Source organism: Tetrao urogallus (assembly GCF_951394365.1).
Source record: "Tetrao urogallus genome assembly, chromosome: 1".
NCBI lineage: Eukaryota > Metazoa > Chordata > Aves > Galliformes > Phasianidae > Tetrao > Tetrao urogallus.
In genome coordinates, this window is record NC_136813.1 from 24,260,203 (window position 1) to 24,281,664 (window position 21,462).

Sequence of the window (21,462 nt, forward strand, 5' to 3'; positions counted from 1 at the left end):
TTCCCTAAACCGAAATTTATTCAAGAATCAGACCTACATTATAATTAAGAACACAGAAACTTGTGGTAGAGAAAAAGATAACTGAATAAGGAGAAAACAAACAAAAAAATCCACAAAAACATTGAAGATTCTATGTAAAGTAAAATTTAAATTTAGATAGCACATCCTCTTCACATAATCTGTATTTATGCATAACATATAGAATCGTGGAATCATTAGGGCTGGAAAAGACACCTAAGATCATCTAGTCCAACTGTCACCAATACTGCCCACTAAATCATGCTAAGTACTACATCTACCATTTCCTTAAACAACTCCAGGGACAGTGACTCCACCACTTCCGTAGGCAGGCTGTTCCAATATTTCATCACTCTCTCTGAGATGAAATTCTTGTTAATATCCAATGTGAATCCCGGTGCAACTTGAGGACATTCCCTCATGTCCTATCACTGATGTGTGGGAGAAGAGGCTGACTCCCAGCTTATCACAAACTCCTTCCAGGTAGTTGTAGAGAGTGATAAGATCTCCCCTGAACCTCCTTTTCTCCAGACTGAAAAATTCCAGTTCCTTCAGCCACCCATTGTAAGACTTATTCTCCAAAACCTTTACAGCTTTGTTGCCTTTCTCTGGATGTGTTCCAGGACCTTGATATCTCAATGTCTTTGTTGTAGTAAGAGGCCCAAAACTGAACTCAGTACTTGAGGTGTAGCCCCTTAGTGCTGAGTACAGGGAGGTGTCATCTGCAAGCTTACTGAGGGTGCACTCAATCCCCTTGTCCAGATCATCAATGAAGATATTAATCATGGTTATCTGCAATACCAACTCCTGGGGAACATCACTAGTGACCCATCACCAGCTGGTCCAGGTGGAATTAAAAAAATCAACTAACTAGAGGATTTCTGCCTTGAACCATAGATAGACTGTATGATGTCTTTTGAGCTGTTATTACCTCTTTGTATCTATTCTATCTGTTATCTCTCTCTCCAGATTCTGATCTTCTCCCCAATATCTACCCTGTTGCTGTAAAGGCCTGAAGCTAATTGCATCACATACATTAATCACAGAAACAAAACTTCTTTGCAACCCCATCCTCTCAAATTCACACCCTAAATACCACCTTGCTGAGGTGCTGGTAATAATGAGCCCCCTCAGTGCTTCTGTCAGCTCCAACCCTGGCAAATGTTGTAGTCCTTCCATTTTCAGCTTCCATCAAAACTGAAAACTTCTTCAACAGCCAAACATTTCAGTGAAAGGCAGAGAGGATGTCATCCAAAGCTATCCATACTATTAAACTATAATGCCAACTAAATTACATCTCAAATGCACAGGGGAACAGCAACAGCACTTAAGTTTTAACTGCAAGTTCCTTTAGTGCTTCATTTTAGAGCTTCAAAGTTACCGTAACAACAGGTGTGGTTGGTTGTTTTTTTTGTTTGTTTGTTTGTTTTTGCTTTTTTGTACTTTTTGTGGGGAATTTTAAAAACTTCAGTGAGGAATCTGGTACACAAAACCTTACGTTCTTTGACTTTGACAGCCTACAAACACAAAAACTCACCTGCTGTTTTGATAAGAAGACTGGATGGCAGATGCATCTCACTGTTTAAGGAAATATTCTTCTTTTTCTGCAGTACTGAACTTGCTGAACCTATTACATACCCAAGCTCATCCATGGAAATTCAATGAGAACAGAAGCCAAAGGACCGAAAGCTGAGAGAGCGATTGCATTGGCAGAATACGTGTATTGGCAGTGTTACAACTATGGCCAATTTACTTTAATAGTATTTGTGAAAGAGGGAAAGCAGAAAACAAGGAAAATTTGTTGCCTTAATTTTCTCTTTGAAAATTACAAGATAATGTTCTTCTCCTAAATATTTTGAGATGATATGATGATAATTTTTAAGCAGTTGAGGAAGAGCATATGCATCTGATAAACAGTCAATTCTTTTCCTTAATATATTTTGTTACTACTTTTATTCCTAATATGAAGTACTTGTGCTTCATCCACAGGGAAAAAACATCTGTGAACTGAACACTTTCATATTTTACCTTCTGATGTGACAAATACTTTTCTACCAATTCATCCATCTACCTATGTCCTTGGTGAATCACTTGAAAATTCATACTGCTTGGTCATTTCAAATGCATTGAATTATATGTAAAGTTAAATATCCTTAGAGTACTGCTTCAATGTTAATAACAGCAAAATTATGTATGTACCATTAAAAGTTGATAAGAATTAAGATAAAAAGTGCTCCGCTCTTTATGCTTTCAGCTAATATGTCAGGGCATGTATTGGTAAACATGTGAGAAAGACTCACATGGCCAGAATTCTTAATACCAAAGAATGAGAGAGAGTATCTGTCTGTACTTTTGATCACAGGTTCGTAGACTCTTCCAAGCACATTGGCCTCTATGCATATGACACCTCAGTTCCTGTCATTGTATCAAAGGGTAATTCAGGTTGGAAGGGAACTCAGAAGGACTTTTATCCAGCATTTTGTTCACACCTCCAGCTTCTTTTCTGCAGAGCTGCCAGGCAGGCAGAACCCAGCCTGTGTTGTTGCAGGGGCTTCTTCCTTCCTTGATTCAGGACTTGATTTCTTCTGGCATAATTTTCTTGGCCTCCTGACAGCCCTGTCCTCAAGAGTATCAGCTGCTCACTCTAGTTTGGTATCACCTAAAAACTTTTCAACAGTGAGCTCCATCTTCTTGAGATGACTGATCACAGAATCACAGAATGGTCTGGGTTGGAAGGGACCTCAAGAATCATGAAGCTCCAACCCTCCCACCACAGGCAGGATCACCGACCTCCACATTTAATACTAGAGGTATAATACCAGGTGCCCAGGGCCCCATCCAACCTGGCCTTGAACATTTCCAGGGACGGGGCACTGATACATCTGCTAAGCAGGTTAGAGGCCAGTACAGAACCCTGCAGCAATGCAGTTTTTATTTGTCTTTTTTACTTGTCTATGACATAACAACCACAAATCTCTGATCTTGATTACTCAATCCATTTTTTACCTATCTTGCTAGTCAGTCCACACAGCAAAATACTAACGTCTAACTTGGATACAATAATACAGTACAAAGTGATGTTGTTAGAGTGTTACTAAAATTGAAGTAAAGGACATATCTTCAGGCACAAACATAATTAGCATCCAAGCAAATATGTATATTCTGATTGTAAAATTTCACTTGAATGTTTGAACTCAAAAGCAAGCCAACTTCAAATCAACATCATCTTAAGTACTGATGAAGTTTTATTTTACCATTACTTGCACACAGTAAGTTGCAATGATGATACATGGAAAGATCTTTCACAGAAAATAAAATGTGCTCTTACTCCTAAACAAATTTTGCCAGGGTTTAGTACAGAGCAAAGAGCATTTTCACAATCAGGTTAGGAAGACTCAACCTTAATTTTCTTTAATGGATAAGACAATAACCTCTCTTCAGTCAAGTGTGATTATGCTACTTAACCTTTCATGTGATTTGACTAACACATTTATATTGAGAATAGGACCACATTTAGTGCATATAACAGTTTTTTTCTTTTTATTTCAAGTGTTTTGCTTTGGTTTTGAACAAACTCACTACAGGTTTCCAGCTTTGAAAATAATAATGAAGAAAAGGTTCCACATAAAGTAGTCTTGCAGGCTATCATAGCTCCAAAAGTAGTTATCGCCTGCAAAAATTTTCATCTAATCTTGAAATAATTAATATTGTTTAGGAAGAGTCAATCCAAGACTGTTTGACCCATTCTGTAACCCAAACACAAGCTGTGCAAATGGCATGACTGAGACCTTTTCCTTCAAGAGAGGCAGACATTTTCCATGTCCAAGCTTTTTCCCCACAAAGAACTCTAAACTGAGATCTAAACAGGTGAATGCATATAAACAACATGAGTCTCTGTGAGAAACTCATTTTCTCCCTGAAAGTTTCTGCTTAATATAGAACTCATGGTGAATCAGAAGGGAAGCCACATCTTTGGCTGCCAAACAGATTCCGGTAGACAGGCCCTCAAGGTTCATCCATCTCAGCTTAAGGGGTTTTTCCAATTCTCAGAACAGAATATCAAGACTTTCACAAAATTAGCTTAAGGCTATTGTTCTTTACCTTCTGAAATTGTATCTATCACGCTATGTTTTTCTGAAAGAATTTTACCTTCTCTTTGCCCTATATAACACATCTAGTTATCCCATGTCACAATCAGTGGAAGGACCGCAGGTGGTGCCAAGAATGATTTTGTTCATAAAAATTTTGAGTTGTTGTCTGGAGATGTCTATCTCTTCCTATCAAATATGAAGGGATGTTAGGCTGAGTATGACAGGTGCCTTAGTTAAATACTCAGTTATGTAGAATATCTCAGGACCCCATATCACCAACGCACTGCTAGAACAGCTATTAAAATAGCACTGCATGCTATTAAAAGGACAAAAAAAAAAAAACCCACCAAAAAACTCAGAGTCCAAGCCTTGAACTAATTTTATTAATAACATGCCAAACATTTTTTACTTTCCTTAACACTTTCAGCCTGGCTTACTGTCCAATGCTGCATAACTGAGTCATGTCTTTTTGTGAACCCTAACAAGGCTGCTAATGAAGCCCTTAAGGCTAGCTTTTTAGAACAATCTCTAATTTAAATGAATACATTACCATACTAATTAAATATTATTATCTTCCTTCACAGCAGGCTGTGTTTCTTTTTCCTCTTCATCTACCTAAAAAAATAATGAGCTAGATCCTGTACTTGAGAAACAGAACATAGGTACACTGCACTTTATAAGACTTTCAGCAGTTTCTCCTTACTGAAGATCTGCAACAGTCATCTCACTCCTACAAATGATAAGGATGCTCATATTTTTTTTCCACATTATGAAAGAAACACAGTCAGAGAAAAAAAAAAATGCATGATATGATGTAATAAATAACATGCTAGGAGATGTTCAGTTTCTGATTCATCTTCATATTCATATGCACTCATCTTTGGTTTTCCTTTATTCTTAAAAACATTCTATAAAAATATTTCCTTATCATTCTTGTTTGAAAATGTTGAAGCTAGACTGAGCCTATTCTCTCTCTGGCAAAAGAGTTCTCACTTTTTAAAAAATATTTCCCCAAAATGTCTTGTTTCAACAAGCTTTCCACAGTGTTTTGCTCTACATCTTTCTCTACGAGTATCTTTTATGACTACAGTAACTAAAACAGTACAGAATTAGAATGGCAGGGCCTGTATTAAAGCAGAAAGGAAAAAAAAAAAAAAAAAAAAAAAGAAACACCCTATGTGGAAGTACCACATAGATCACAGAATTTAAGCAAAGAATGAAATAAAAAAGATCTGAGTATAAATACTGATAGATTCTTAGTGTTGGGGGATAACAGGCAAAAAATCGCAATAACTTAGCCCTGCCAAGATGCTATTCAATCATATATGCAGAGGTAGGAAAAGCAGCCCATGTAGATTGGACACAAAACTGTATGGAGATGGTCAAGACTAGTGGTAAGTAACAATGCGTAACTGGATATCCAGAGAGAAAAGTCCTCACCAAACCACACAGCTGTGTGATTTGATGTTCCCTAAGAAACACTGTCAACATGCTCTTATATGTGATACTAAGGGGCAAGTAACAGCAGAAAGTGATGATATCAGAAGGTGTTTTCATTCCTATTATATCACTACTAGATGACAACTTTCCAGATAACATTTGAATGTGCAAAATCAAATCGAATTGAATTGAAAAAATAAAATTAATTCTATTTTACATTTAGCTATAGAAAACATGGTTTAAGAGTATCTGGACTTCTCTTCACCAATCATTTGGGAGAAAAGAGGAAATAATCTCATTTTAGATTAGATGAATAGAATAAGATTCTGGAAGTGCCTGTTACTTTCCATGAATAATTACCACAGACCAGGGATCCACTTTGAGAATGAAATACCCAAATTTAGGTACATGTCAGTAGCAAGCCTTAATGCTGTTCAAGTTCCCATCATTAGTGATTATACAGTTAATACAGACAATGAATCTTAGGAAGAAATTCAGCTCACATCTGGAGCTACAATTCAGTTACCTATATAAACACAGACATCTAGTGCTATTCTGAACATTATACAGTTTTCTGGCCTCTACTTCCTTCACTGGAAGGGTATGTATTCGCTACAGCTATAGCAGCATATCTACCATCTCTGATTATAGCTTAATTATAGCTTTCTCAAATAGCACTAGACACATGTTTAGGAAAATAAACTGATTTCCAGTGCTGAAAAATTCTCTAGGACCTGTTGCGCTTAATTTAGATGCCGTAGCAGGAGTTTACACACAGAGTCCGCCCATAAACAACAATACGTAGAGTCCTTAGAGTTCTCAGTTCCCTTGTATCTTGTACCTATTGACATTCTCAAATGTATCCAAGATATCTTCACAAGACTGAGATACATGATACAGGAGAAAAGAGTTATTGTTAAAATGACAGCTATTAATCGGTTGAGTCCCTGACAACATTTAATGTGAAGAGTAAAAGATAGCATGTCTGCAATCTCAGTTCTTTGTCCTGGGCTTGCTAAGCATTTGATATGCTAAAAGAAAAAGAAACAATTCAAAAGCACTTACATATTAGATAAACAGACCAGTTCCTGAGTATGTCTGCAGAGCAACGTGCAGCACATATAACTTTCTAAATGGTCTACTTCACTTACTGTCAGGCCAAATGAACTGTAAAAGGAAAATGGCATAGAAAAGTAACGGGCTTTCATTTCTCTTCTCATTTTATTTCAATACACCTTTGCACTTGTTTCAAATTGTGTCAGACTCTGTAATCTCACATTATATAAATGCAAGTGAAATTACAAGTAAAGATAAAACAACATAGAAGTAGAACAAAAAGTGGCAATGTTTTATATTCACTCATGACAGTACCTCCCTCTGCCATGGATGTGTAACCATTGTAAGGTTGGCAAAAAAAGCTGCAGAGAATGGGGCAGGAGTATTTACAGTAATATCAGCTCTGCTATTAGAGCAATGAAAATGCAGAAGTCTCTACAATTGAGTAAGAAAAGAGAGAAAGTGTTAGGGGAAAAAAAAAGAACAGAGGATGAAGAAGAAACTGATATGAATATTGAAATTCCTGGAGTGTCCCTATATGTACGAAAAGGGACATATAATTAGAATCTCCAGGTATATTTTAGGCATCCAAATAACCAACAAAGATTTTCCTACATTTCTCAGCAATCTCATTCAATCTAAACAATTATCTGAAAGCTATTCTAATATCTGGACTAATCTTGAAATGATTATGAAAGCTAAGTTCAAATAAACATTAACAGACTGCTGACAATTTTACCTTTCTTGTGAATCTTGTAATCATCAGAATTTTTCAGTTCTTGGGTTAGAGTACATGGGTAGAATGTCCACTGCTGGACTATGTGAAGGATATGGTCTGAGAATAATTTGATAAAGAAGGAATGGATTGAAGAAGAATGTCATCCCTTTTGTTTCAGAAGGAAGCCAAATGCCCCTTTAAGGAGGACTTTTTAATAGTTTTGTGGGAACATTTTGTTTTCAGTACTCAAAATCTCCTAGAATTTCAAATGTCACCAGTCATGCTTGAGATTTACATGACTTTCACAAACATAAGATTTTATTTTTCATACCAGTGCCATATTGAATACCTCTTTGACATTTTTCCTGCTTTAATTCCTAGGGCTGTAAAGTTCAGACTATTCTCTACTGGAAAGTACTGATCTCTTCTTAGACTTGAATGAGTTGGATATTACTGGATTTTTTTTTTTAATCATAGATCTTATCTTTGATAATGGATGCATTTACTCATGGAGGCAATGAATGAATATTTTAAGCTTGACGGTTAAGACTTACAGTAAAAATCAGGGCTCAAAAGGGAAGAGAGAAATGCTCTGTGGATACCTGATGGAGCATAAGGAAGGCTGATGAAAAGAACAAGCAGATGTGCCTAACATAAGTTTGCTTTTTTTTTGTCTTGTTTTATTCAATAAACATTTATCCTAATGGAGGGAGATCTGTGAAGCAGGGGAAAATATCCCTCTGCAACACTGTGCAGAATTTTCATCCATCTGACTGTTCAAATGTGCCTGTTAAGCAGTTACTCAATCTTAGCTCAATTGCTCCTAGCAAAGACACAGAAAGGCTAGATACTGGACAGCTCTGTGTGACAGAATCCTACATGACACATGAGAGATGAAGAGTTGCTTAAGAGCATCCTGGGAGCTAAGAAACAGAAAAAATGAGAATGGAGTTAAATAGACCCTTTTGAGATAGATGACCACATGATCTCTTCTTGCTACTAGGGCGGGTGCTAACAGTTGATGTAACATGAACTATCTGAAAGTACTGGGCTTTGCAGCGAGGACTAGAGTGAAACATAGCTGATGGTATGATGGTATGCTACAGCAGTAAGAGGAGGGAGCACAAAGGGGTTGCTGCACTAGGGAGAGGTGGTAGCACTTAGGAAGGACTGATGGAGATTGTGGGAGGAGTGGAGGCAGCCAGTAGAAGCAGATTCCTCCACAGTTCACTTTGGTGCTCTTCACTCAGCAAAACTAATCATCCTGAGCTGTGTAATGAGTGCTCCTGCTGGGGCTGAAGAACAACCAGACAACCAGCAAGTAAATGGAAGAAGGGAAGGAGGGGGAAAAGAGGACTGTAAAACACGTTTACATTCCAAATAAAATATTGTGTGCTACTGTATTTATCCACTATGTCTCTCAAAATTTGTTTGTAAAATGAAAGCTTTATGGCTTTAAGCATGAAAAAGGAGTTCCTGGGGCTGAATGTATCCCAGGTCTCTAGGGAAGTTTATTGGTGCATTAATACTGACTCCTTCAAACAAAAAAAGCCAATTTCTGTTGCTGCCAGTCTCATCCTAACAGAAAGGCTGTGCACTGCTAGTTAGGGATATGCACTACTGCTTGCTTCTGCTTTATGCAGACATCACAGCAATGTTTCTTTTAAGGAAGATGCACAAAAGGAACAGAAATGAGAGACTGCCACTGTACTTCATTAACAGAAAGTTTCCTTGAGCTAAGTATTTCTACCAGGTGTCAAAATAATAAGACATTGGTGTCAGTTCATGAATAGTTTAACTAGAACTTTGATGAGATGACAGGAACTTGTGTGCAGCATATAGAATTCAAAGGTTACTGCTGCCTTTGGAGACATCATTAAAAAGTTAGTGCAGAAATTCCTTTCCCTTATGTGGCCTCTGAGCCTTCTGAATCTAAAATCTCCATTAACACAGGTTAAAACCTACAGTTGATGCAATAAAGTATCTAACTTGCATCATATTTTCAATGGCTCATGAAATAATTCTTCTAATTGAAGTTTCCTGTTTCGTTACCAAGCCAAGGGAGCAGAGATGTCTCCACAGTCAACTTAGACATCTTATCTTGAGCAGGCAGGATTTCCCTGTGTGTGTACCACTCTCTTTTGACTATGTAAGGAATTTTCATACTCGCTTTAGGAAAATTGCTTCACTGCATGTTTGAAATGTAGGCAAAATTAAATACCCATCTTAAACAGATGTGCTCCCACTCTGTGATTAAAGAACATTTTTTTCCTAACAGCAATAACCACAGCTTTCTCTGGGTTCTGATGTAACAGATAATTAATTAGAGTAAGACTTTAAGCATATGTGATAGATGGATAAGCTACTTTCATAATTTATGCTATTTAACAATCTGAGGAGTCTTTATCTATAAACATAGAGACTTTTACATGATTTACAAAGCAAACATATGACCTGCTTTAGAATACCTGGCAAACTGTTTATCAAACTTTTGGAATACTACGGCTGAGTGTCTGCAGAAACTGGTCTTTTGGAGACATCTACTCAAACCTGCATACATCACTCCTTTCAGTTATAGGATTCATAGACTAAACACATCTTCCTTTTGTGTTAAAAATGTCCAAATATTATCTGAGTCAGTGCTTTGTGGGGTTTTGCTATTTTCTTTTTCATGGAGACTTCTGACTGCACCTTTCCAGTCTTTTGACAAACAATCACATAGCTGCAGTGACTGGCTAACACATAGTTCCTGTGTTTCTATTTACTTTTCTTACTGTTTTTTACAAGGCAATTCTTAGATGTTGTGTCTCCAAAGTCATTCCTCGTCACATAGTCAATAATTCAGGATTTTGTATATCAAAGAATCTTAATCAGAAACTCAATGTAATGGCTACTAAAATCACTCAAAACCAATCTGTGATTCAAAAGGAAAATTCACTGAGTCAGATTTCCACAATGCATTGCTGCCAGAGGAGCTGCGTGGAAATTTCCAGCATTTTCAGACATATTTGATATTCCATATCAGAATAAAAGCCAAGGTTTCCAGAAGAATGACAGTTTAAACAATTAGAACATATTACATAGGAGATGCCAACTTTTTATTTTAGTACTTTCACTTTTTTTTTTTAATCTAGTCATTGTTGAAATGCTCCATTGTGATAAGGGATAATTTTTGCTTTGTATCAAATGTATACTGCTTTGTACAATAAAATGATATGTACTATATTAGGTATCAATAATACTCTGTCAAAAATGTTAAAGTGCAATTGAAGAAGAATCTACAGTAAAACAAAAAGCTTTATTTTATTGAAATAAAGTGTTTAGGCATCAGCATGAAATGACAGATTTGGAATGAATTGACACTTTTTCATTGAAAATTTCACTGAATTTGTGACAGTATCGTGAAACATTTACATTTCAGTGGAACTGTATTTTACATAGAAAATTAATGATGAATTCACAATGGCATTTTTAAGCAATTTTTTTTTTTTTTTTCAGTCTTGCATGCCCATTTTCCTAGAAAACAAAAATAAATCCATGAAATATAACTACCACATTACTATACTTCAGAATTAATTAATCAGTTAATAACCTAGAGATATTGGTTATATCAGTAACCTTTGGTGTGCATTTTAACTTATATGTTTATGTTATAAACAGTTGATCCATAAGCTATATTTTATTTTTTATTTGTGGGAGTGTCAGTCTTATTTCTTGTCTGCCTGGAAATAAATGTGCAAGGTAGTTTGAAGCTGATTTCCATTACATAATTTCCATAAAATCCTCATTATTAAAGTCTCTACTCTTTTTAATCTAGAGTATGGTCTTTAACCATGCTAATTGGTAAAACCCACTGTCTTTTTCTCAGCTTCTTTGCCAGTTCAGGCTCTGTGGGTACCAATGACACCAATGACTCAGAAATAAGCCTGCCCACGGAACTGGGAACTTCTAGAAGATCAGCAGTAGGCATTTAGGAAAGGTTTTGAAGTTAGGTAGCCAAATTTTTGGTAAAAATCAACATTTCAGCTCTAAAGAAATGTACTCGAAAGAGAAATGGAAATTTAGCAACTGTTCAGTGTTTTAAATCAAAGCTTTACAAAATAATTCAAGATCAGAAGAAATGTCCATTCCTAACCTTCAGAAATACTGCTGCCACTTTTGTTTTTCCTCACCTCACATGTGAGAGCTCTGCCTTTACTTTACACCATTGCTTTTTACTTCTTACTCATTCTTCTATGGCAGAACTGATGTTCCTCCATAGTAAGTATTGTAAGAAAATCTGTATTTTTGTATAAAAACGGTGCCATCAAGAAGACAAGGTGACTCTAAGGTCTCATACTTGGTCTCAGGAAAAATGGAATTTGCAAACATGTTTCTTACCCATTTCTAGTTAGATTAGTGTTTTAAAATTTTTTTCCTCAAATGAATGGTATCCTAAAAGCCAAGACTGAAGAAGATCTTTTGCTTACTACTTACAGAGGAAGAGAAATATGATCATGGTAAACTAAAAATGGGAAAAAGAGCAAACAAACCATAACAAAACAGAACAGGTAGCCTCCATCCTTTTGAAAAGTGAAGAATATAAATATAATTAACATTTCTCTTTTTCTCTGGGTTGATAACCAAATGTCTAATAGCAAAGCAAAATGAGATAGTACTGCCAATAATGGCAACCATAGCTTGCTACTATTTTTGAACTATGTCTTAAATGATAGTGGCCAGTTAGTATGAGGCAGGCCAGGCTAATCAGAGAGATAAATTACATATACAATTTTTTGCATTGCCCTAAAAAAAGTTCTTATGAACCTAGAATACAGAGACTAGAGCCTATTAATACTCCTTTTCAGATATGGTTGACAATTAGTAGGCATTGTAGTAAATGCTTCTTCCCATTTGTGTAGATACATGTATAATATTTAAGCAGAACCACAGTTAAAACAAGCTAATTGAATAGTGGCAGACAACGTGGTTTTGCTGAGATTTCTTTAGTACATAGTCTCAATATGTAAGACAAGACACCCACTCCACAATCAGCAGCAAGGATGACTGGCTCTACTTCTTATTATAGACTGCACTATTCTCCAGTATTTAACTGCATTTTTGCACCATGGTTTGCAATCTGCTTGAACTCAGAGTGACATATGAGTCATACGTGACATCTGAGAATAACTTCTGCTTGTGAATCACATACAAAACTGGGGATATTCCTTCTGAGTACTTAAATGAAACCACAGTTGAATTGGGCAGTATTTTTATTTGCTTCAGGAAAACAGGAAACTATTTCTCACTGTTCACAGAGAAAGTTAAGTGACAGCCTTTACAAAATTAAACTGTGCCTTAGTCTAGATATTATTGTACAGCACAGAGTAAGCACCCAATGTAGAGTGGTGGTATCAGGGAATCTCTCATATTGCTGACAATTGTAGATTGGGAAATGGTAGAAAGTGGCATCATAAGCATTAGCAACTCTTCTTTTCTTACAAGCAAACAGCACTAGTGGTGCAAAATTAAAAGAAAAAAATGTACCTTGGGTGTTCTGTCCCACGTGCTATGCTAAAATTGCAGGTAATTACACATAAGTGCTGACAGATACTTCCTAGTTCTGCCACACAAGTCTGCGAGGATATTCTTAACAGTCCTGCAGATATCATTCCACAGTGTAAACTTGGTACATTTTTTTCATGTTATTATTTACTGACAAAGCAATTGGCTTTATCAGTTAACTTTCTGAATGTGTATGCTTTCTTTATTTCCATAGATGATAATACAAATGTGGTACCATGGGCTAGTAGGTCACTACATTGAGCAGTGCTTAATCACTTCAACTTTAATGACCTTTGTTCATTACAAGATGATTCTATATCTATATTTGATCAAACACTGCATCATTTTAGAAGCTCTTCAACAACTCCCAGCTGGAGTTTTCTCATATATGCGAATTTTCTTCTCTTTACACCAGAAAAATTCTTTATCATTCAATTATCTGCTTTTCCCACAAGATCTCTCAATCTCATGTTCCTACCCAGTCTAGTATCTGGTTTAAACCAAGTTATATTATCCAAAACCTACTGCACTCCTTTACGATACTGAGTTCTAACAATCACCATGCTTGCCTGCTTATTAAGGCCAAGATAAATTAATGCTTATAATTCGTAGACTAATTTGAAATTTGAAAGAAAAAAACAAGAGAACTCTGACTCCTGAACAACATGGCACATTTCTGAAACAGTTTTCATCATGCTAAATTATTTTCTTATTTTGAGTCACATTTCTTGGACTTAGACTGGATGTTCTGAACAATCAGACCTGTTCATTCATGGATCTCTGACCTCAACCCTAATATATTACCATAATGTGGAATTTTACTATTCAAAAGAAAATAAATACAAAAAAACACAAAACAACAACAACTAAAACATCCAAGCAACAAACAACAACAAAGGAAAATAAACAGAAAATAGAGCAGAGGAGAGGAGGAAGAAAAAGAAAAAGGAAAACAGAGGAGGAAAAGTATTAAAGCCTTTCTTTCCCCCCAGTTAAAAAAGTTAAATCTATGGTTCTTCTCTTAGAATAGGAATGTGTTTGTTGGGGAGTTGACTTTTGGTGTTTGAGATATATAGGGCAGAGGAAGCCAAATCTGTATTTTGAAGCAAATTAAATTATATATATATATATATATATTTTTTTTTTAATCTATCCCATATATTTTTCTTGCCATTTTCAAATAAATTTTATGAATCTCCTCTTCTGCTGGTAATCAAACATGTAAAGAATTATGAAATGTGACAGCATCTGATACAGTGAATTACCTGGTTAAAGGTTAACCAACATAACAAAAATAGAAAATAAAAAGGAAAAAAATGAAGTCAGCACAGAAGTACAGAAACCAGAGGACAATAGAGGCAGTGATGAAGACCAGGACTTGTATGAATGGGCCATTAAAGGACTGGATGCAACTGCTTTGAGAAGGGTCAACCTCAGCTTTGCAACAGACCATAAGGAGGGGAAAGTATCATCGTGAGAGTTACGGGGCTCATGAAACTGTGAAACTAATTATGGAGTATCAGAAAAAACTTCTAGGATTACATAAACTTTATTACAAGATGTTTATGGAAAGGGCAAAGGAGGGGGAAAGCGAATGATCGAGGAAGAAACATGACAAAACGGAGAGGAGAAAGCAGTCCAGGCCTGTCTTGTATGAGTAGTTGATCAGTATGCTAGAGACCCTGGGTTCTCTAGATACCGTACAGGCTGGCCAAAAGGAGCCAGGCTGAAAGAAGCCCTAGCCCTGGAGCCTGCTGGATTTGGTACCTCTTGTGACATCTTGTAAAATCCTTAACACCAGAAACAGAAATACCTATCTGATCTAATTTAATTATGATCTGTATCTACCAGTATAGCTAGAATCCAAGTATTTGTTATGCCCAAGGTAAGCTTCTTGGTCTTTGTGCCTGATTTGCCAGAAATAACTGTTTTAATCATCAGAAGAAAAACAACTAATCATTAACACCTGCAAATACTTCAGTATCTAGTAGCAAATATATTAAGGAGCACAGCTAAAGAATCTAATGAAATCTGATTTTACTTCAGAGAGACTCAAAGGGGAGGAATAGCAGGAAATATTTATAGAAGTGAAGAATGTATGTAAAATACGAAAAAAACAGTATTGCTTTAATGTTTGCTATTACACAGAATCAATAAAGTGTAATCAGCTGTAATACTGCAATTTAATTAGGCATGGGAATCAAAGGCAACTATAAAAATCATTTCCCCCCAACAGATGTCTCTGACTGTCTGTATCTCAAATTAAGAAAATTCAAGCTTTGTACCTATCGGATTTTTGTATTCTAGCTGTTTAATGAAACCAGAATTTCCTAAATGATTATAGGATCATGCATTTTAATACAAAATTCACATTTCAAGCAATCAAAAACTAGTTACTGCAAGGCAAGTCTGGAACTGCAGCATCTGAAAATAATTTACAAAGGCAGAGAATTTATTGCCTAAAACATTAGACAAACAATTATATAATAATGCAGTACATATCCAGAAGGAAAAAAAAATACACGTTAGATTGGTTATTATGAGATCAGAGACCAATTCAGGTGTTTTTGCATTGGTACTTCAGTAGGTCCCTGTTTTCATGATATCTTAACATTGCTAATTATATTTTAAATGGTCAACAGAGTCATTTCATATGTAGTTACTGCTCCTGCAAATATTTCTCACATACTTAAAATATTAATAATTTTATATTTTTTTCAGAATAGAGACTTAGCAATGATAAAATAGTTCAATACAGCACAGATTTAAAAAAATATATATAATACCTGATAAAAACAATTAACCTTTTTTTAGTTTTTTTTCTTGCTTTTACACTTCAACATTTCATTTTATTTTTGATATAGAAGTTCCAAATGAGATGAAAAAATACATTTCAACTTATTTCTAGCAGGGATCAAATGAAGTTTTGGAAGTCTCAGAGGAATTTTCTTTGTAACACATCTTTACATTATGATTCTCTTGCTTTTGCATGCATATCTTTAAAAGAAATGCAAGCTTCAATTGAATAACTGTATCTGTGAAATATACTCATGAGTTTTTAACTGTTATGGAAAGAAATACCCAGGTAATTCTATTTTGAATTTTATGAAGAAGAAAACAAACATCAAGAATGTTAAAATTCTGGGAGTTTCACATTGCTAGTAACCTTATGTTTCCTTGTCTGTTTATAGTACTCATTGACCCTTTCTGAAGAAACCTCCAGAGAAGTAACTTATGTCACAAGTATCTGAACACATAGCTTCCTTTTTCTTTTAGGCACAATTAATACATAAAGTTATTTTGAAGTATGCTGTACATATTTCTCATCCTCCTATTGAAGAGTATCTCAGAGCACAGGTACAGGAGAGAGTCTGTACAGGTGTAACAGAAAAAATTGTTTGGACACAGGCTATAGAAAAACAGTTCAGATTCTGATATTATAATAAGAGTTACTCAAATATATGTAATTAAAAATATAAAGAAAGAAGAGACCATGTAGAAAAACAGCAGAATTTGTCTCAGTTAAAAGGATAAGCTTCAGGCTATTATCTAGCACATTACTACTACTTAATATGTTTAAATATTCTCCAGCATACTCACCTCTTTTTGACGGTACTTAATTGCCAGTTTCAATCTTGCAAGATCATTGCCACTTTGTTCTTCTATTAAGCTATTATCATCTCTGTAATTAAGAATAATTTCCAATTCCCTGGAACTCCGTGTCTGATCCAGAAGATCTTTTGCAAATTGTTTGCACTGCCGCGACAGTTCCTCATATTCTGACTTAAATTCATTTTCAACTTTACTCAGTTCCTGTAGCTCCCAGCTCAGCTGAAAAGCAGTAAGGAAAGGATCCTCACTGGACAGAGCAATCAAAGATGGGCTCGCCAGAGCCTTGTAGATATTGAGCCTAGATCGGGAGTGCCGAAGGCTGTCCACATCCAAACTTGAGACGCACTCAACGCAGTTACAGCGGACCTCGTGTGGCCTGGGCACAGAGACCCCCTTCTGCACGAGGAGTTTGATGATTTCATAGTTGTTGGTGTGAGCAGCCAGAATAATGGGTGTGATATCTGGCGTGAATTCTGAAAACTGCTTGTCCAGAAGTATTGGTGGGACCTATAAGAAAAGGCAAAAACTGTTGCAGGCTTCTTAATTGACTGACAGCTACAGAAAATTATGGTACAGATAATTTATCAGCTTTACTGTTACTGATGGATTATTGCTTGCGGCCAGAAGCAAAGGAAACCCTTTAAATGTAACAATTCAATTAGCCAAGATAGCCTCTGTTCAAGTAATAAAACTGCATAAAGAGAGTTTGATTTTTAAAACCTGTTTGTACAGCCCACAGGCAGCAATTTGTTAGTGCAAATGAGTAAATAAACATGTCAGATACAAATGTTCTTGTCAGGTGTGTTGAAGCGCAAGCTGTGAGAAAGATGGAAATACTTTCTGATTTCTCACTGATTAATCTCACTTTTATAAGGGAGAGTCATGGAGGTGTAATTGTGATTCTCTGAAGGAAGCAGTGAACAGGAGACAGCAAGCTGGAGTCACAAAATAAAAAGGGCAAATCAGTGTGAAAGAAAACACACATTTGCAGGAGAATTTTACAAACGTGACAGTGTAGTGAAACAAAGATACTGGCTGAAAAGATTTCACTAGTCTCAGTTTTACATTCACGTGTGCAGACAAATGTATTCTGCTTATAGGAAAACAGGAGTAGGGGTTATCAAGAGGTAACACAGGGTCCCAAGAGAGGAAACATCACCGTGGATTTAGTTGTCTGTTGTGGTCCACGTTTTATCAAAACATTGCAAGATGTTTATTTTTAACCTTGTTTTTATTTTTTACAACATTTGACTCTAAATGTTTTGCATATCAAGACATCTCATTAGATCTCATTAGACTAGTACAACAAAGACACATACTTTTAATGAGCCAATATCAATTAAAAAAGTGGTGTAGAGAGCAGCATTTATGGACAGCTTTTAGTCCTCAATTTGGTAATCAGGTACAAAGTCAATCTGCTTCAGCTTGAAGAAGACAAATAATCCAAGCTCATGAGTTTGATATGCGCCTGGATATATAGATTTGTCTGATGCATATATCTGTTTTCTCTCTTGTTCTCTTGTCTGTGATGTCACTGAGCAAAATGAGACACTTCCAATCCTCAAATCTCTCCAGCTATGTAGTTTTAGATTTATCTTCTCTGTTACTTGCATATTATACAGACAAAAAAGAGAGCACATGAGCACACATGCATGCGTTGTTCCTGCTCTCTGAATCACAGTTAAATAAATCAATGTTTTTTTAGGCTAGAAAGAAATGAAAATGGCGGTAGTGGCTCAAAGACTGCATTAGGAAAAGTGAGCTTTTGGTGATCTGGCTGAACAGAGGTTTTCTGGGAGGGATGTGTTGTGCTCTGCCAGCATCCACCGCAGCCAGTGAGTCTCCCAGCGCTCAGGCCTGGGTAACAAGGTGCAGAGGCAATAGCTGGAAGGGCAGAAAGCTGAAGGATAAGAAGACATAGCTTCAAATCTTAGCAACAGTTCAGGCCATGCCTGTGTCACTTAGCATGTTATTATCTTTGTGCTGTCTGACAGTACTAAACTAATACTTGCTTCCAGCACTGCCAGAACTGAAAGCTATCGCAACACGTCATTAACCTCAATCTTCTCTGAAATGTTAATGGACACACAACTCTAAACAACATGGTATTACAGTGATTGACTTGTGTATGGGATTCTTAAGCTCAAAACTCGCTTGTTTTTCTCCTTGTTTGTAAAAATATTTCATCTTAAAGAAACCCGGCTGTAAGGCTGATGCACACATTTTGGAATTCATTCCATCACAGTTCACCCAAATATAGAAATGTGCATTAAATCATTTCAGCCTTAACTTACAATGACATTTAAGCTTAAAGGGCAGACCCTGAGACTGTAATTTTAATTACATCATGAGTTTAACCTCAGAACCTTTACATCCTATTTTAAAATTTCCTCCTCACTTAAACCAAAGATATTAAGAATGCCAAAGCAAGAAGGTCAAATTATTCCCTCATCAGCAGCATAATGAAGTACTTACATTTTGAACTTATAGAATCATAGAATCATAGAACTGCTCAGTTTGGAAAAAACCTTAAACATCATCAAGTCCAACTGCAACTTAACCACACTACCCTAAAGTTATGAGTACTTGCTCTGAAGTCACTAGACCTACAAAGAATTTTAATTCCACAATACTGAAGTACAATTTCCTTTAAAGAAGCCAAAACATATAATGAACACTCAGTGATATCAGCCACCCAATCTAAATCTTTGACAGAGCATTTTTAGAAAATATATGATTCTTTCTTAAGTCCAGAGAGGATAAAAAGCTACTAAGTCTTACAGACACTGACTGTGACTGTAACTCCCCAAGGCTCAGAAGGGGTGTGAATATGAGATACACTTTGGAGTTAATACGTCAAGTGTGAGGCTGCTTAAACTTAGGAAGGTCAAATGATATTTGCCTTTGTATGTTTTATTGAATTTTTTTTCCTATTTCAACTTTATTTATAGGGCTGAGCAAAGCAGTTTGAGGATTATATACTTTTATGTACATCTGTATGGGGGTGAGTAGGAAAAAAAAAAAACATCAGAAAAGAAAGAAAGCATGTCACAGATCTGTACATTTTATTGTTCAGGGACATGAGGTTTTTCTAATTGCATTCTTTTCCCCTGTGCTTGTTGTAATTAGGAATGAGTCAGTCTGACTTAGATACCTAAGAATTTTTTTAGATACCAATTGAAACAGCCCTCTTGAATATGTGTACAAATTCCCTTTATGGCTAGTGTGAAGTCCCTTTGCTATGACAGAAAGAGAAATCTGGTATAAATTAATGCCAAACAAACCTGAGACATTTTATCCTAGGCAAAATGACATCAAGGTAGAGAATGATTTCTGATGTCCTGTTGGATATTCAGGAAATAGTCACTCTGGAAAAAAGAAGGAATAGAAACCCTACGTACGTTTCTGTCTCTGTTTAGATTTCTCATAATGATTCTCATTCCTGCAGTACTCTAACAGAGAGATTTAAAAACCCCAATGTCCTTTTATTTCTTTTTTAGGTGCAGGAGACCAGAATCTATGTAAAGAAACTTTTTTTCTTGGATAGCTCAGTTCCTACTTCGTTTGCTTAAGTCATGCCTTTATAAAGACATATATACATGACAGATAGAAAAATGAATACATATGTTCTCTGATGGAGTAAAAAACTATATTAGGAAATTAATATTACAAGGGTGTGTTAGCAAGCTCATCAGTTAGTTCAGAACTATTTCTCTACAACTGTCAATCAACCAAACATCCTGGAAAGACTGAACTTTGACTTTCTGTACAGCCCACAGCATACAAGATATCCCTATGCATATATAGTTAACTGATTCAGACTCTAGTTAGTTGATTTCTCCTGTTCCTTAGTTCCACATTGTTAGATTATCAGCTGAAAAAAAAATGAAAATTTCAAAATTTCAAAATAACAGCCTACCTACTCTAACTCCTTTCAAATGCATTAAGTTCCTAATAAATTTCTATATATTTTAAATATCTTGAAGGTATAACTTCAAGACAATTAGGGTGCAGTTGCCACATCACTGGAAGAGTCTGGATCCTGTTTATTCTGAAAGCTGAAACTCTCCTCACAGTTCTGCACAAATAGCAGGCTCACAATGGTGTCCCAGATATGGGAAAGGGTTCCTCTTCCCATGCCAGGATACTTGCTGTGCCTTGCACAGCTGGAATGTTGCTTGGTTACTGAGTGGATGGAAGATGCCAAAATGAGCTTAAGAAAAAACTAACTTCAGAGCAGCGTGTGTGATACGCACCATGTAACAGCCATCTGCTATATTGTCATTTTCATGCTTTCTGTAGGTAGCTTTCCTGGCCTCTCTGGAAAGGTTTCAATTTGTTAATTACCCTTGTACTCCCTACATTTCCTAAAAGATTTGTGGAGGTTAAGTACCAAATGCTTAATGTAAACTGTTTTCCCATTTTATTTATTTATTTATTTATTTACAGAATTCTCCCTCTACATCTAATTTTTTCTACATCTAATTTTGGTCAGAAACAGATGTACCCACAAACTCTCATCCTTGCTCCAAGACACCGTAAATTAACTAACAGGAGCCCAGAGACTGAATGAAATGCACAGCAACCTATAAATGTGCAATGAAATTTAAATTTCAGAGATATTGTACCTTCTTGCAAATGCACACTTTGAGTACTAATTAAACACCTGAAATACTAATTAAACACCTGAACTTTTCTGGAGATGTTCACGACCTGCCTGGATGCCTACTTGTGCGACCTGGTGTAGGGAACCTGCTTTGGCAGGGGGGTTGGACTCGATGATCTCTGGAGGTCCCTTCCAACCCCTACAATTCTGTGATTCTGTGATTCTGTGAAATGCTGCCCGTGTAAGTTCAGCACATAAGATTTCATTACAAATTTTACAAATTATGTCTTTTAACATTTTCACACTCACAGTTCAGCTCAATGCTGTAAAGATGCTTAATGCTCCTCTTTCTTTTTTTTTTTTTCTGGCATCTGTCC

At 36.1% G+C, this 21,462-nt stretch overlaps 1 protein-coding gene across 1 annotated transcript in view; it reads right to left on the bottom strand.

Moving 5' to 3' along the window:
- Positions 1 to 21,462, bottom strand: part of TRPC4 (transient receptor potential cation channel subfamily C member 4) — a gene marked incomplete at both ends in the record, with an annotated part of 90,206 nt that overhangs the window by 48,231 nt on the left and 20,513 nt on the right. The window contains one exon of the mRNA XM_079542044.1: positions 16,468 to 16,986. Within this exon, the coding sequence (XP_079398170.1) occupies positions 16,468 to 16,986 (519 nt within the window). The remainder of the gene's footprint in view (positions 1 to 16,467; positions 16,987 to 21,462) is intronic.